The 17568-nt window shown below is 41.6% G+C and overlaps 1 protein-coding gene across 3 annotated transcripts in view; it reads left to right on the forward strand.

Moving 5' to 3' along the window:
• Positions 1–17568, forward strand: part of sfmbt2 (Scm like with four mbt domains 2) — a 67855-nt gene that overhangs the window by 6253 nt on the left and 44034 nt on the right. For 2 of the 3 annotated variants that reach the window (XM_072674155.1, XM_072674156.1), the window contains exons 2-4: positions 9466–9605; positions 14243–14337; positions 16457–16697. In XM_072674155.1, coding sequence (XP_072530256.1) covers positions 9539–9605; positions 14243–14337; positions 16457–16697 — 403 coding nt within the window. In that variant the 5' untranslated portion in view covers positions 9466–9538. The remainder of the gene's footprint in view (positions 1–9465; positions 9606–14242; positions 14338–16456; positions 16698–17568) is intronic. The other variant, XM_072674157.1, reaches the window with a different exon arrangement.

Raw genomic sequence — 17568 nt, forward strand, 5'->3', positions numbered from 1 at the left:
CCACAATTTAGTCATTTCCAATTCCCACCCACTGGTCAAGACACCCCCAGCCACACCATGCCACCAGTGCTGGCAGAGCGAAGGCTAGCATGTGCTTTCTCTGAGTCACACTAAGCTCCTCCTCCATCTTTTTAATCTGCTGCAAACATATTGGCATCATTGGACAGCTCAACACGCTTGGAGGAGATCACTAACCTCTAACTCTGTTACATTAGCTAACTGTAGGGTTGCAAAATTCCAGGAAATTTACTATGGGAATTAATGGGAATTAATGTGTAATTATGGGGAATTATGGGTAAATTTATTTGTATTATTATGCCTTTATGTCTTCTGTTGACAAAAAAACATATGATGCTAGTGTATGATGAAGTTTATTCAAATTATCCAATATTTTCTACTAATTCCAATAAATTCCCATAAATTCCCTTTGGAATATTTCCAAAGTTCCCGAGCTAAAGTTTCTATGGAAAGTTACCGGTAATTCACTAGAAAGTTATCGTAAACTTTGCACCCCTTTGCAGCCCTAGCTAACAGTGAGGTAGGATGAGTGGGAGGGACATCCTACCCACCTGCCAGTTATGCTTTCTAGGACTCCTGGACATGGTTGGCTGTGGCAGCCAGCACTTAGGTAGCTGTGCCACTCGGGAGCTGTCCATGATTATTTTAGGTAGTTTTTGATTGATTTATTAATTGATTGATTTCATTTCTGCATAATTACATAGTTAAGATGTAAACAGAGTCATTCAGAGTGGATTTAGGCCACTTTCACACTACCTGAGTATACCTGAATACCTGAGTCCAGATCAAGGTTTGACTCAAAAACCTCGTCTTGCTGGTTATGGAAAAATCCCTCCAACTAAAAGGCTAGTCAGCTAATCAGTAAAAGATAAAGCCCCGCCCTTCAACAAAAATAGTCAATCAGTTTGCTAGTTAAGGATAAAGCCCCGCCCCTCAACAAAAAGTCAATCAGCTTGTTGGTTAAGGATGAAGCCCCGCCCTTCAACAAAAAGAGTCAGTCAGCTTGTTGGTTAAGGATGAAGCCCCGCCCATCAACAAAAAAAGTCAATCAGCTTGGTAGTTAAGGATAAAGCCCCGCCCTTCAACAAAAAGAATCAGTCAGCTTGCTAGTTTAGAATAAAGCCCCGCCCTTCAACAAAAATAGTCAATCAGCTTGATAATTAAGGATAAAGCCCCAACCTTCAACAAAAAAAGTCAATCAGCTTGGTAGTTAAGGATAAAGCCCCGCCCTTCAACAAAAAGAATCAGTCAGCTTGCTAGTTTAGAATAAAGCCCCGCCCTTCAACAAAAATAGTCAATCAGCTTGATAATTAAGGATAAAGCCCCACCCTTCAACAAAAAGAGTCAATCAGCTTGATAATTAAGGATAAAGCCCCGCCCTTCAACAAAAAGAGTCAATCAGCTTGATAATTAAGGATAAAGCCCCGCCCTTCAACAAAAAGAATCAGTCAGCTTGCTAGTTTAGGATAAAGCCCCACCCTTCAACAAAAAGAGTCAATCAGCTTGATAATTAAGGATAAAGCCCCGCCCTTCAACAAAAAGAGTCAATCAGCTTGATAATTAAGAATAAAGCCCCACCCTTCAACAAAAAGAGCCAATCAGCTTGATAATTAAGGATAAAGCCCCGCCCTTCAACAAAAAGAATCAGTCAGCTTGCTAGTTTAGGATAAAGCCCCGCCCTTCAACAAAAAGAGTCAATCAGCTTGCTAGTTAAGGATAAAGCCCCGCCCTTCAACAAAAAGAGTCAATCAGCTTGATAATTAAGGATAAAGCCCCACCCTTCAACAAAAAGAATCAGTCAGCTTGCTAGTTAAGGATAAAGCCCCGCCCTTCAACAAAAAGAGTCAATCAGCTTGCTAATTAAGGATAAAGCCCCGCCCTTCAACAAAAAGAATCAGTCAGCTTGCTAGTTTAGGATAAAGCCCCGCCCTTCAACAAAAAGAGTCAATGAGCTTGCTGGTTAAGGATGAAGCCCCGCCCTTCAACAAAAAGAGTCAATCAGCTTGCTGGTTTAGGATAAAGCCCCGCCCTTCAACAAAAAGAGTCAATGAGCTTGCTGGTTAAGGATGAAGCCCCGCCCTTCAACAAAAAGAATCAGTCAGCTTGCTGGTTTAGGATAAAGCCCCGCCCTTCAACAAAAAGAGTCAATCAGCTTGCTAGTTAAGGATAAAGCCCCGCCCTTCAACAAAAAGAGTCAATCAGCTTGATAATTAAGGATAAAGCCCCGCCCTTCAACAAAAAGAGTCAATGAGCTTGGTGGTTAAGGATGAAGCCCCGCCCTTCAACAAAGAGTCAATCAGCTTGGTGGTTAAGGATAAAGCCCCGCCCTTCAGCAAAAAGAGTCAATGAGCTTGCTGGTTAAGGATAAAGCCCCGCCCTTCAACAAAAAGAGTCAATGAGCTTGCTGGTTAAGGATGAAGCCCCGCCCTTCAACAAAAAGAGTCAATCAGTTTGCTAGTTAAGGATAAAGCCCCACCCTTCAGCAAAAAGAGTCAATGAGCTTGTTGTTTTTGTTGGTTGTTGGTTGGATATTTATTATATTATAATAAATATATAAATATAAATATATTATTCATATTTTTATAATCTGTTCAGAGCACACAGAGCACACATCAGAGGATCCGGTCAGTGTATGTCACCACTGTATAGACTGTATCTCAGCCCTTCAGCTTTTTTTGGGTTTGACATTAAAGCTCTCTGAATGACTTTATTTACTGAACGTCTGTAAGACTGAATTTTAAAAAGTTTGGTGGAATTCCCCTTTACATATCTCGACTGATTAGGAATTTTGAGGGGATGTTTCCCAAAGATCAAATGACTATTGGTCTGATCAGCTGATATTGTATTGAGATGACATCAGCAGAGTTTACAGCAAACGCTTGCCACTTTGAGCATTACACATACAGAAACACACACACACACACACACACACACACGCTCATACGCAGACATGCAGTCTCTGCTGTCAGCTATTCCACCCGTACCTCCCGGTAGTGTGATTACAGTAGATTATTAAAAGTCTCTAAGACTGGAAAAGCCCGTCATTATTCTGGGAAGAAAAGCAGCAGCAAATTGTGTTCAAATAATCCTTTAATTCCCTTCTGAAAACTTAACGGAGCGCTGGATTAAGCAGGCCCCGCCTGCGCTCCGAGCATCTGGCGCAATCAGGGCTAATCGATAGCAAGAGCTGCACAAAGCCTCTGAAACGGTCCACATCTGAGATTAGTTCAGATAATGCACCGTAATCTCCCCGCGGTCTGCGTGAAACTGCAGCCATGCTGGCCGAAGAACCCTGCCGAATAGTGCTGGATTTTGTTGGACGCGTCACACGGTATCGTTTAGATGAATGCTGCCACTTCTGGGTCCTCTGTGATGGCAGATGGAATCATCTGATATGTCTAATATCAGGAAGAGCTGTTTGAGTGCTTTGTAATTGATGGAAGCAGCAATTTCTGCTGTAGATACACTACAAAAATGGACAAAAGTATTGGGACATCTCCTCGTTCATTGTTTCTTCTGAAATCAAGGCCATTAAAGGAGCCTATCCTGCTTCTTTTGGAGCAACTACAGTTTGTACTGTCCAGGGAGGAAGGCTTTCTTCTAGATTTTGGAGGAACATTGCTGTGTGGATTTGATTGCATTCAGCGACCAGAGCATTAGTGAGGTCAGGCTGTTAGATGGCATTAGGAATAGTGGCAATAGGCTCATGTTGATGAGTCCTATTCTATTACATTGGCAGTACTTCAGTCTCTATAGAGACTAGACAAGCTGTGTGTGTCTGTGTGCATTTGCACATCAGTGTCAGCAATGGGGGCAACTTAAAGTCGCTGAATACATTCATTAGAAGGGGTGTCCACAAACATTTGGACATATAGTGTATAGAGTGCATTCATTAGTGTTTTTTTTTCAGTGGGTGATTGTAGTAGTTTAAGGTAAAAATAATATAATAAGCTCATAATAATAATTAATCTCATAATTGTTTTACAACTATCTTCATTTGAGAAATACTACATTTCATTGCTGTCGAGACAAAAACCCCATATCTCCAACATGACAACTTCACAGAAGAAGAAAACTAACATGAACTTTTAAGGCAAGTAAGTGTAAAAAAATAAATACCCCAAGTCATTTTAAAGCATTAAATATTGTACCTAAATATCGATCAATAAATATTATATTTAATTTAATATTTAAAATTTGTGTAATATGGATACTAACAGTAAAATGTATTAAATGCTAAGCTATTTTTGTGAATTTTTTTGTACTTTATTTGTTTTCTGAATTGTTGTAAAAAAGTTAAAGAACACTCAAGGTTGTGGGATATTGTGAAATAACAGCACAGCTGCGATAAAATACAGTACTGGCCTTCGGCTGGTGTCTGCTTTCATGATAGCACACTCCCATCTTCTAATGCTTTAGCTTAGCTTGCAGCCTTAGCTTTAAATAGAAGTTTGTTTTTTTTTCAATAATTTTGGAGCATTTCTATTGGTCAGATACTGTACAGCATACAGACCAACTTCCAGATTTACATTATGTAAATATGTAAAAAATAAAATAAAAATGAAGATGGAACGTTTTTGCATGACAGCAATGATAAGTTCCATTAAAACTGGTTTGTTTTCCAGTTTTAATACAAATTACATTGGATAAAATTTCTACCACATTTAATTTTAATTTAACATCTGACCTCAGTTTTTTCAGAGAAAGCGACTTCATATTTCTGCAGTTTTCGGAAAATCAGTAAGAAACCAGAAATAAAGACTGAACTCTGATCATTTGGGAATGTTGTGAGGATTAGGCTTCAGCGTTGTTCTACCTTGTTAAACAAGCTTCTCTTCTGGCCCAAAAACAGACCGTTTGGGAAATGTTGATGTTGAGCCAAAACTCACTGTATTGACTTTTTCCTCTGCCACCAATCTCCCATGAGGCAGCACTGCTTCCAGATAGAGCTGAGTGTGTTTCTAATGAAGAGTGGCACACAAGTCTTCGAGGAATTCGTTTTCTGTGGAACTGGTGGCCAGTCGTGCATGTCGAACCTGTATGCAACACACACACATACAGTCTCTTTCTTTCTCTTTCCCACACACACACACACACACACACACACACACACACACACACACACACACACACTATTCACAGTATAATAGAAGCTGCATGGAGCTTTCTCCATTTATTCCTATTCGTAAGATTTGTGCCAGCTGATTTTATGCATAGTGGATTCTGGGCAGAGGCAGAGCCACGCATTAATAAACGCCAGACAAGCTAATCGCTGTTATCTGTAGATTTAATACAAATGAGATCTAATACAGTTTCTTTAATCTGTTTTTATTAAACTGAAGAGGGGAAATGATTAGAGCTGAATTGTGTGACGTGGAAATGTGCTCATTTCTCAGACTGCAGGGGGGCGCTGCATTGTACTGTATCACGTTTCCATTTTCGGGTAATTTGAGAATTTTACCTTATAAAAGTGTAATATTTAAGGCTACTGTCTTATATTTACATTTAAGGTATTGAGCAGACGCTCTTATCCAGAGCGACTTACAAAAGTGCTTTGCTATTTACCCAAGAAAAACCTCAGCTAGTTTGAATAGACTACAAACTCAAAGATCCTCTAATCTTAGACTCTACTAAACACAAGTCAGTAAGGAGACCACTCTGCTATTCACCCAAGTATTCTCAGAAGAGGAGGGTCTTCAGTCCGGGTTTGAAGACAGCGAGTGTTGGACTCTGCTGCTCGTTCCACCACTTCGGTGCAGGACAGAAAAAAGTCTGGACGCTCGTCTTCCGTGGATTTTGAGGGATGGCGGGTCGAGCCGAGCCGTACTTGAAGCTGGAAGGGCTCTTGGTGCAGATCGGCTTTTGGATTTGTAGGCCAGAGTCAAGGTTCTGAATCTGATGACCTGGGCAGCAGCTACAGGAAGTCAGTGAAGAGAGGACGCAGCAGTGGAGTTGAACATTGCTGAATTTAGGAACGTTGAAGACGACCCATGCCACTGCATTCTGGATAAGTTGCAGGGGCCTGATGGTGCACAGAGGGAGACCAGCCAGAAGAGATCTGTCTTGATCTAACACTCCATCAATGAGCTAATATGTTAGCTCCCAGCGAATAAAAAGCATGAGCCCATAACTTAAATGCTAATCACCGCAGCAGAGGCCTTCAAATCTGAGCCTTGAATCCGGTTTCCAGTCCTGGATTCTGTTCTCGCCGGGAAGGCGCCGGTTGCAGCTCTGCCATACCAGTTTAACAGAGATGCTGGGTGGGAGAGAGCTGTCTACCCACCTGGAGAGAGCATGGCCAGTTGTGCTTTCTCTGACTCCGGCCGCTGATGGCAAAGCATTTCCAGTAGAGTACAGTTTCAGGTACTCTCTGCCCCGACACACCTGATCCAGCTCATGATGGCGGCTTATTAATTAGCTGATGAGCTGGATCCTGTGTGTTGGGGCAAGGAAATTGGAAGCTATGCAGGGCAGTGGCTCAGTGGAACTGCAGTTGAAAACCAGTGCACCTACACCTGCTTTGCTAAATGGTTCTTGGCCTGGTTGTATGGTTCCAGTCGTTCTAGAGCATTAACCTTATGTGGAGCTTCTTCAAACATTCGCAAATCTCATTTTCGAGCTTTAAGAACTGTCCATTACATTATACACACTCAGGGTCACTGCTAGGTTGAGAATAATCTGACAACCAAAAACAAGCTGGTTGATGATCCAGTCCAGTCCAGTGGTGGTCCCTTTCCATTGATGGATGAGGTTAAGGGTAACTGGTAAATTGTCCAGATGGACAGATGGACTACAGTCAGTAATTCAAGATTCAAGAGTTTGTTGTCATATGCACAGCAGAAACAAGCAGTTGCACTGTGCAGAGAAATTCTCACATTACAGTTCCTCAATTTACCGACATAATCTTATAAATATCAATATAAAAAGAGAGAAACAGAATAAATATAATAACAAAAATCTATAAATATACACTAAAGTAAAGCCGATTAAAAAAAGAACACCAAGTGGGTAAAGTTAGAGTACAGTAGAGTTGTAGGTGCATGTGGAATTGCACACATGTAATAATAATAGGGCCAATGACTGCAGGCATTCCTAATAAACGCAATTTAATGTAAAATGTGCCAATTCTTCAATTCTCAAAGGAAAGACTTCAGAGCACAACGAAGAAGGAAGAAAACACAGAGGATCAATCCCAAACTACACACTGCTCCCTATGTAGTGTACTATGCAAGTCACGAAATTACAGACTCTAAATAGAGCATGATAATCTCCCCAGATGGAAAAATAAGTCACCTTGTGTATTTAAGGTGTTAGTACCTTCAGGCTCCTGCAGATCCCATTGCATTCTGCCACTGCTGGTAGACCTGTATGACCGTATGCTTCCATACACCTGCAGATCCAGCTACTTCCTTCACACTGTGGCCTTTGACATGCCCAAATCCAATCACTTTTTTTGGCCAATCATTTTGCAAACGATTTTACACACATCCAACGAGACCCTCACTGCACTGTACCACCTCTTTTCTGAATCTGTGAATCCCTCACTCGCACAGCCTGCAGGTCTTTATAGCCCCATCATCCTACCTATCCAAAAAACATTTGTACCGCTTGTAAATCACACTCTGGATTCTAGATGATACACGAGTGCAGGAGATACCATGACCTTTAATTTTTATTTACTTATTTCTTTACACTCCAATGCTCAGCTGACTGCTGTTAATTGATTAATGGCTGCTTAATTTCCTTTGGGATCTTTCTGTCTGTCTATCTATCTCTCTGTCTGTCTGTCTGTCTGTCTATCTATCTAAGTTTGATATTATTTTATGGTATGTGTTATGTTTGTGGACGACCCAATGTTGCCATTTTCTGATATCCTACGGATCTCAGATAATCACCTGAACTGAGTGAAGTTGTAGTTACTAGTTAACCATCTGATGTCCATACAACCTGACGATGAGCTCTCGAATGCTACATTAGTGTCCTTTTGGAATTTCCTATTCCCTGCCCCAACACACCTGATCCAGCTCCTGTAGGGCTTGATAATTAGCTGACGAGCTGGATCAGGTGTGTTGGGGCAGGGAATAGGAAACTATGCAGGGCAGTGCGTCAGCAGACCAGTGCAACACCCTTTGCTAATTTATCTAAATGGTTCTTGGCATGGTTTCATGGTTCTGAAAAAAAAAACATCAACATTGTGCCTCGTTGTTATAGAGCATTAACGATATGTGGAGCTTCCTTAAACATTCACAAATCTTAATTACGAGAATGTTGTTTAAGAAAGTGGCTTCAGACGGTTCTTCTTAGTGGTTCTCCTCCATCGTTTCATAGTCCAAGTGCAGAAGACAGTGTCTTCAATCTGACGTTTACAATACATCATTTACACCAATCAGCCATAACATTAGCACCACCTGCTTAACATTGAGCAGGTCCCTCTCATTCCACCAAAAATGTATCCAGCCCTTGCCAGAAGCCACTGTAGATGATCATCAATGTTTTTTAACTTCACCTGTCTGTGGTGCTAATGTTATGGCTGATTTAATAATTTAATGACAATCAAATGCTGGGTGTTGCACGAGTAATACGATATCCATTGGGTTTTAGGCCTCTATAATTAGGTGTTTGTGAAAGGCTGTAATGAATGCACTGGGTTTACATTAGTAGAAGTGGAGCAGCTGGATAGAATTCCAGCCAATCTCAGGAGCTCCTCCTGATGAGCATTCTGCTTGACTTTCTGACCGATCATTACATTCACTCTTAGATTTCAATATAGCTATAGATGTGTCCAAAAGTTTGTGGACACCCCTTCTAATGAATAAAAACATTGATGATCTATTGGCACCATGACTAGTACAAGGCATGGGCTAGAGGGGTATAAAGCCCCCCAGCATTGAGCTGCGGAGCAGTGGAAGCAGTGTTGAGAACAACGAAGTGCGGTGGTGATCATCATCCAACACCATGACCTCACTAATGCTCTTGTTGCTGATTGCAATCAAATTCTCACAGCAATGCACCTCCAAAATCTAGTAGAAAGTCTTCTTCCATGGACAGTAGAGACAGTTACACCAACAAAAGCAGGATCAACTCATTTTACAGCCCTGATTTCAAAAGAAATAAGAATGAGCAGGTGTCCCAATACTTTTGTCCATTCACTGTGGTCTCCACTAAAGTCCATATTATTATCTGGAGATCAGCTAGTTGCTAGTTGCTGATCTGCGTAAGCTTTATCATGTGGAGGTTCTCATTCTCATCAAAGTGGAATTCTTTAAGAAACCAAAAGTGCAGGTTCGGGTGTTTGGGTAGTGGTGCGCCATTATTTACAGTGAAAACAGAGAAATGCAGAGTGTGCTGGGAAGAAGGTGACGGCTGTGGTGATTTTCTAGGTGATCTTTTCTGGGTTTTTACCATTGAAGTCATTTGACCTTTGACTTTTACCTTCCCAACCCACAGGCAGCGAACTCGCTGTGAGCAGACGCAGCTGGAAAATACAGGTTACCAAGGCAACAGCCTTCATAAGACGCAGATGATGACATCAGCAGGGGGGAAGATCCAGAGCCCGACCAATGGCAGAGCAGAACCGGGTCTCTCAGGTATGGTGGATGACTCACCTGTACACCCTTACTGTCAGTATGGTAACAAGTCTTATGCAAATGTTTTGGAGCCCCTGGTCACATGACGTGTGTTTCCAGTTCATTCTACAGTATAATTTCATAAGTGTTGACACATTACATATATTATAAAATATCATATTCTGTTTTTTTCTAACTGTTAAATTAAGAAAATAAATAGAAATTGTGTTTAAAGTGTGTAGAAAATGGAAAAGCCAACTTGCTGTTCCTCTTATTGTAATCTCAAAATCTTCAAGCTTCTCCCACATACAGCTAAAATCTGCAGAATTAGTTTGATCCGTTTTTTTTGTAATTGGGCATTTAAAGGCCGATTTTGATGCCATAGTAATGCATTCAAATGTGTCCGCAAATTTTTGTCAAACATTTCAAACGTCTCTACAGGTCCCATTTTTTGAATTAGAAGTTCAGAAACTCCCTTTCTAGCGAGGTTTATTTATTGTTGAGGATTTGCTCACTTTTTTTTTTTTTTACTTAAATTAACATAATTCACGTCATAATGTCATTTCAGACATTTCAGATATATTAAAAAAAATTGTTCTAGTATGAACGTATATAGGTCTACTGTAGGCAAGATCGGGAAGCAATTTGACCCTAACTTGGTGAAACATGGTTTCACCTAAGCATTTACCGTAGGTCGGCTACCTAAAATCACTTAAATCAAAGGGAAATAATTTAAGCATTTTAAATAATTTAAATAATTAAAATTAAATTATAAATTCTTAAATGTTTATTCTTTGAATTTAGTTTAAGAAATTAATTAATTTATTTAATAATTTAATTATAAAAGTTAATAATTTTATAATGTATGTATTTGATAATTTAATTTATTTGTTTATTATCATTTAAATAATGTAATTTATATTAATTTAAAATAACAAAAGAAGCCTTAGATAAAAGTTTCACCAAAACTTAATTACTTTAATAAAGTCATTTGTAAATAAATAAATAAATAAATAGACACCCCAGTCAAATAACATATACTGTTGAAGTGTTTTAAAGGTGTAAATAAGCCAAATCCTCTACAAAGAAACATTTGCATAATTGCATAATTACTGTTACACTTCATGGACAAAAGTATTGGGACACCCTTTTATTCATTGTTTCTTCTAAAATCAACAACATTTAAAGAGCTGATCCTGCTTTTGTTGGAGTAACTCTCTCTTCTGTCCAGGGATGAAGGTCTTCTACTAGATTTTGTGGGAGCATTGCTGTGAGGATTTGATTGTATTCAGCAACAAGAGCGTTAGTTAGGTCAGGATGTTGAAGGACTGCCATCCCACCTCATCCTCCCCAACTTCCCAACTCATCCCAAAAGTACTGGATGGAGCACCATCCATCATTCCAGAGAACACAGTCCTTCCACAGCTCAATGCTGGGGGGCTTTATACCCCTCTAGCCCACGCCTGCAGGATGCCAATAGGTTCATCTAGATCCGTCTGTCCTATTCTATTCTTTTTGGCAGTACTTTTTTTTTTACAGGGACTAGACAAACTATGTGTATGTGCACGTGCATATCCGTGTCAGCAATGGGTGCAACTGAAAGAAACTGAATCCATTCATTAGAAGGGGTGTCCACAAACTTTTGGACACGCAGTGTACCTATTCTGCAAGTTCGAAAAGGAGGGTAAAAACATGGCTAGTGATGAGACGAACGAGTTGTCTGTCATTTCTCACTCTGCTGCGTGAAGTGGTCGTATTGTTGGATGCGGCACGTTAGCTGTGACTCAGTCTGCGATACCGCAGCGTGACTCAAACCCACTGACAGGACTGCGCCGAAGAAGAGAGTGAGTCACCTCAGCGCGTGCCCCTAGTTCTGCGCAAGTCACTCGGCCAGTCCACACGTTGTTGTGTGTTGTTGGAGGCTGCGCTGTATGGTAATGACTTGCGCGTGTCATCATGGCGTCACAGCGTGCCGTGTGGTCCAACAGTGGAGTGTTTTTGTGAGGAGTTTAATTAGGGGTGTGCGTGCAGATGTGGTGTCTGTTACGTGTGCACTTAGGCCTGCTATGAGTCAGCAAGTCCTCCACAGTGATGATGAGGAGGCTGCTGCTGATGATGATGTCATGACTATTGTAGTGATGTAATGGGATTAGTCCTGACGGAGGGATTAGGAGTAAGAGAGAGAGGCGTGGGTGAGAGTCCCTTCGTTCGCTTGCGATCTGAAGCGCTTGGAGCTTATTATTTAATAATTAAATTAAAAATAATAATAATTAAAAATGACTAATTACTACACTCTAAATACAAAGGATCACATATACACTCTGTGAGGGATGCCATATAAGAACTATAGAAGGACTGACCAGTGTTTCTGGGGTCGATCCCATCACTGCTCGCCTTTCAGTGCTGATCGAGGGTAAAATCAAGGACATTTAAAGAGCTGATCCTGCTTTTGTTGGAGTAACTCTCTCTTCTGTCCAGGGATGACGGCTTTCTACTAGATTTTGTAGGAGCATTGCTGTGAGGATTTGATTGTATTCAGTGACGAGCGTTAGTTAGGTCATGATGTTGAAGGACTGCCATCCCACCTCATCCTCCCCAACTCATCCCAAAAGTATGGATGGAGCACCATCCATCATTCCAGAGAACACAGTCCTTCCACAGCTCAATGCTGGGGGGCTTTATACCCCTCTATAGCCCACACCTGCAGGGTGCTAATAGGTTCATCTAGATTAATCTGTCCTAAATAAAAAGGGTCCCATATACACTCTCTGAGGGATGCCGTATAAGAACTACAGATGGACCGACCAGTGTTTCTGGGGCTGATCCCATCACTGCTCGCCTTTCAGTGCTGATCGAGGGTGGGGCAGGATGCTACATCATCCTCATCATTGTACAGGGCTCCTGTAATGTCCTGTGCGTCCCAACGTGGAATGTGCTTTACTTCTTTGGCTCAACCACATTCACTAAAAACGCTGTGAAACTCCAACTGTGAAGCACCAGCTGAAAGAGCCGTCAAAAGGAGCTAAAAGTGGAACCTCGTCTAGCGCTAAAACCTCCATCACTTTGGACGCGGTTCCTTTAGCTTTCCGACTGCTGCTGTTACGGCTGCTGTACTTTTGCTGGGGGTTAAGTGTGGTCTGCACTGTTGGCTGACTGTTTTGTGTGGTTAGCTGCGTTTGCTAGTTCTGCTGTGTATCTGGCTACCGGCATTGAAGGTCTTTACCCTGCTTCCCAAAGCACAAAGCACCTTAGTTTTACACATTCTACATTCTACAAATATGAGCGTTTGAGGCTGTCTCTCAGAAGGCTGTGTGGTGATGAAGGTCTCTGTGCCAGCTGTGCTGTCATTAGCGATTAGCATTTTCACCCCAATGAAAGTACAAGGCTAGATTGCTATACTTGGATTTGGACATGACTGGGGGCCTTTTTTTTGAGGTCATCATGTCTAATACGAGCTAGGCAAATAGCCTTACCACAGCAACTCCAAGCCACCAAGAGTCAGACCACGTAAAGGTACAGAGCGGGGTCGGGCCGAGTGCTGAGCTCAGAGCCTCTGAGTCTCTAACGCTCAGTAACTGCAGAGCTTCCAACCTGCTGCTGTTAGAGCTGCAAAGCAAAGGGGACTGACTCCATATTATTAATGCCTATGGGTTTAGAACAGGAGGTCATGAAAGCTCCTGTAGGTGTAATGTGTAGGTGTCCCAATACTTTTGTCCATATAAATGTCCAAACTACTGTCAAAAAATACAGATGGGCTGAAATACAATGTAACCTTTTGGAGGTTCTTCAATTTAAAACTGTGGAGGAACCTCTTTTAGGTGATCTGTGGAACCTTCTAGGAACCTTTTCCTGAAGGTTCCTCAGAGCACTTTAAGCAGTTCCTAGATAGCTTCAGACTGAAGAACCTCCAAACGTTCTTCAAGGATCTGTTACTATTAACAGTGTATCTTTTAAGTGGTTTGACTAAAACTGTGGAGGAACCTCTAAAATGTGCTTTGAGGAACCTTCACGAAAAAGTTTTGATGATTCTCGAAGATTCCTCAAAACACCATAAGAGGTTCCTGCACAATTTCAACTTGAAGAACCTCCAAAAGTTCCTCAAGGATCTTATACTTTTCTATACAGCGTATCTGTTCACTCACACAGGGCTTTGATTAAGCCTGTGCTGTACAGTGTATATGATACTACCATATGCTCAAGCATACGCTCCCAGAGCTGATAGTGAAATTGGCCTTATTTTATACACACCCCTCCCCCTCATCCCTCCTCCCACTCATTATTGGCATGTATACCGTGTACGCTCAGCCCCCCACATCTACACTAGCTGCCTCGTCTTTAAGTGGTTTGAACATATGCTGCTTTAAAGCTCGTGGACAGCTTTGAAGACTGCAGCGTGTGAATGGTGAAAAGAGGGGTGTTCCAGAGGAGTCATCCCTGCGGTCATGGTGTAGTCTTTAGTCCCATAAATGACTGGTGTTCATACGCCAGACGTCACGTGCTGTCAGATGATGTGCAGAGAAATTCAAAGCAATACTGCAAAAATGATTTGGTGGGAAAAATGATTTGGTGACTTAGAAGCCTTATTTTAACTCTTTATCTCTCTCTCTCTCTCTCTCTCTCTCTCTCTCTCTCTCTCTCTCTGTATCTCTCTCTCTCAGACATGGAGTGTGGAGAAATGGAAATGGACTTTAACTGGGACGAGTACTTAGAGGAGTTGGGAGCCACAGCAGCCCCCCACACGTCATTCAAACATGTACGTTATGTAATCAACACCCCCCAAACACACATATACACACTGTTTAAACCAGGGGTCTTGGAGAACCGGTGTCGTATCCCCCCCCCAACTGTCATACTTATATGCTAGATTAAAATTGATGGAAATGTCAAATATTAAGAATCAAATATTAGCGATATAATATTATTGTTGTCGCTATGATGACATATAAAGCTGATACCAACGGGTAAAGCTTGCTATTTGCTATCGAGCTAGTTCCTTTAGCGTATGTTAGCTTGCTAACAGTTATCTACATCCTATCCCCCCCGACACATCCTATCCCCCCGACTGTTCCATTGGTTAAATTGTGCATATAATTAATTGCCCATCTTTACGCAGCTGTCGTACTTATATGCCAGATTAAATTTTATGGAAAGATATTTACTGATCATTACTGAGAATTTTTCTCATTAAAGTGTCAATATGTGACTTTATTTATTAAATGTGAATCACATATTAGTAACTTCAGCAGTATAATATTGTTGTTGCTGCACTGGCATATAAAGCTGATGCCAACAGGTAAAGCTTGATATCCGCTATCGAGCTAGTTCCTTTAGCGTGTGTTAGCTTGCTAACAAATATTAGCAACAGTTATCTATATCCTATCCCCCCCGGACACATCCTATTCCCCCGACTGTTCCATTGGGTAAAATCGTGCATATGATTAATTGCCCATCTTCACACAGCTGTCGTACTTATATGCCAGATTAAAATTTATGGAAAGATATTTACTGATCGTTACTGAGAAGTTTCTTATCTCAATAGAGCGTCGCCATTTAACTTGTTTTATAAAAATTCAAAATTTATGAAATTTTTTTTACAAATTACATTACAATACATTAAATTAAATATTAGCAAGTTCAGTAATATAATATTGTTGTTGCTATGCTGGCATATAAAGCTGATACCAACAGGTAAAGCTTGCTATCCGCTAGCTATCGAGCTAGTTCCTTTAGCGTGTGTTAGCTTGCTAACAAGTAGTAGCAACAGTTTTGTACATCCTATCCCCCGACACGTGACCTCTCGTGTCTCTCAAGTCTGCCAGATAAAGAGAGAGAGAGAGAGAGAGAGAGAGAGAGAGAGAGAGAGAGAGAAAGGTCAGAGTGAATTTAGAAACGGGTCAGGGTGTAATCCAAGCTCTGATCAAAAAATAGGCCTCAGCTTAGAGGAGATGTTTCGCCATCCTCTGGGCTGGAATAGGGATTTTAATTGGTTCTGCCTCTAAAATTGACCACTCCCATAAGCTGGAATAGGGATTTTGATTGGTTCTGCCTCTAAAATTGACCACTCCCATAAGCTGGAATGGGGATTTTGATTGGTTCTGCCTCTGAGTATTCCCACCTCCACCAAAAAACTGAAATGAAGATATTGATTGGTTCTGCATCTGAATTTGACCACTCCCATGAGCTGGAATGGAGAAATTGATTGGTTCTGCCTCTAAATTTGACCACTCCCAAAAGCTGGAATGGATATTTTGATTGGTTCTGCCTCTGAGTTTGACCACTCCCATAAGCTGGAATGGAGATTTTGATTGGTTCATTTTACAGCATAACCAACCTGAACTTACTGGTGGGTCAAAAGCTTAGTACTTCGAAAAGTGGTGGGTCTAACGTCTGCTTGTCCCGTAGATCTGTATTACTGAACGTTCCAGGATTAGTTTCCTTAGTGAAGGGAGGACTTTTTGAACATGTGGCCTCTCAGAGTAACTAGTCTAGACGTACTGCTAGACAGAAAATGAGGCATTAGGGAGTTGCTGTTTAAAATCAAATTAGCTTGTTAGTCAATTAGCCAAAGATCAAGTTTTGAAGCCATGAGAAACGTCATCTTGAGCAGGATACTCACTTAAACGTCCGAGGTCATTTCCGTAGTCGGACTGCTGTATGTTTATAATGGCTGTATAGTACACTCCAGTTCCAACCCAGAAGGCCACATAGGCCCCTATTGCCCTGCACAGTGTACACACCTTAAAATACCTCTCCCTCCCCTATAGCTCCATAAAACAGTATAGCAGAATGACCAAAATGCCTCCTGACCTCCATCAGTTCCAGTGTAGCTGAATTCCTGTGGTTCTACTGACCTGTCCGAATTGCTCTCCCAGGTGGAGCTCAGCCTACAGAGCAGCTTCCAGCCAGGAATGAAGCTGGAAGTGGCCAATAAAAGCTGTCCAGACACATACTGGGTGGCGACCATCATTACCACTTGCGGCCAGTTGCTGTTGTTGCGCTACTGCGGCTACGGCGACGACCGAAAAGCAGACTTCTGGTGTGATGTCATGACTGCAGAGCTTCATCCTGTGGGCTGGTGCACCCAGAACAACAAACGGCTGCAGCCGCCTGAAGGTAATACACACATAAACAAACACTCCTGAACACACCTACAGACACACACACACACACATACACACACTAAGAACACACTCAAACACACCCACGCTCATACACAAACACAACTGCACCCAGTAATACACACACATACATACAGCAAAGATACAGAACCGGACTGGTTCAGAACCGGCCGAGAAAACCCCCAGAGAGAATCCCAGTGATCCCATTAATAACCCATTTCTAAAGGTCTCTCTCTCTCTCTCTCTCTCTCTCTCTCTCTCTTTCTCTCTCTCTCTCTCTCTCTCTCTATCTGTCTCTCGCTCACTCTCAGTTCAGTTAAGGTTGGCTTTATTGACATGATGTTGCCAAAATCACACAAACATTAAATAATTACTAATAAAATAAACAATAATTAGCTAAAAATAATCAAATACAGTAAAATTAATCAAATAAGCCATCAATGATCCATTAAACGCTATAAAACAATAATAACAGCTACTAATATTTATTCATATTCATATTTACAGTTGTTTTATTGGGGTTGAATGGAGTTGTGTAGGGTGTATGTGTGACCATACACTCCTCGCTCCTCTCTGGGCAGCCAGGACTGTTTACACCTGCCCGTCTCTACGGCCAGGCTGTGGTCAGTGAGCCGGTACCAGGTCAGGATCTGTCTCGGCTGTGGATCCCTGAGGCACTCTGATTTAGACTGGGTTCTGGTGTGGTTGCCCCAGTGTTTTAGATAGTCTGATGGGCTCTGGTTGATAATTTGGTTGTCTTTGATTGGACTTTGGTTATCAGTGCTGTGGTGTGTTAGGGGTCAGGGGGTTAGTTAGCTCTCTCTACATTTCTCTCTCATTTCTGTCCTCCACCCTGCCCCCCCCCC

This window comes from Salminus brasiliensis, chromosome 2 (assembly GCF_030463535.1).
Source record: "Salminus brasiliensis chromosome 2, fSalBra1.hap2, whole genome shotgun sequence".
Classification (NCBI taxonomy): domain Eukaryota; kingdom Metazoa; phylum Chordata; class Actinopteri; order Characiformes; family Bryconidae; genus Salminus; species Salminus brasiliensis.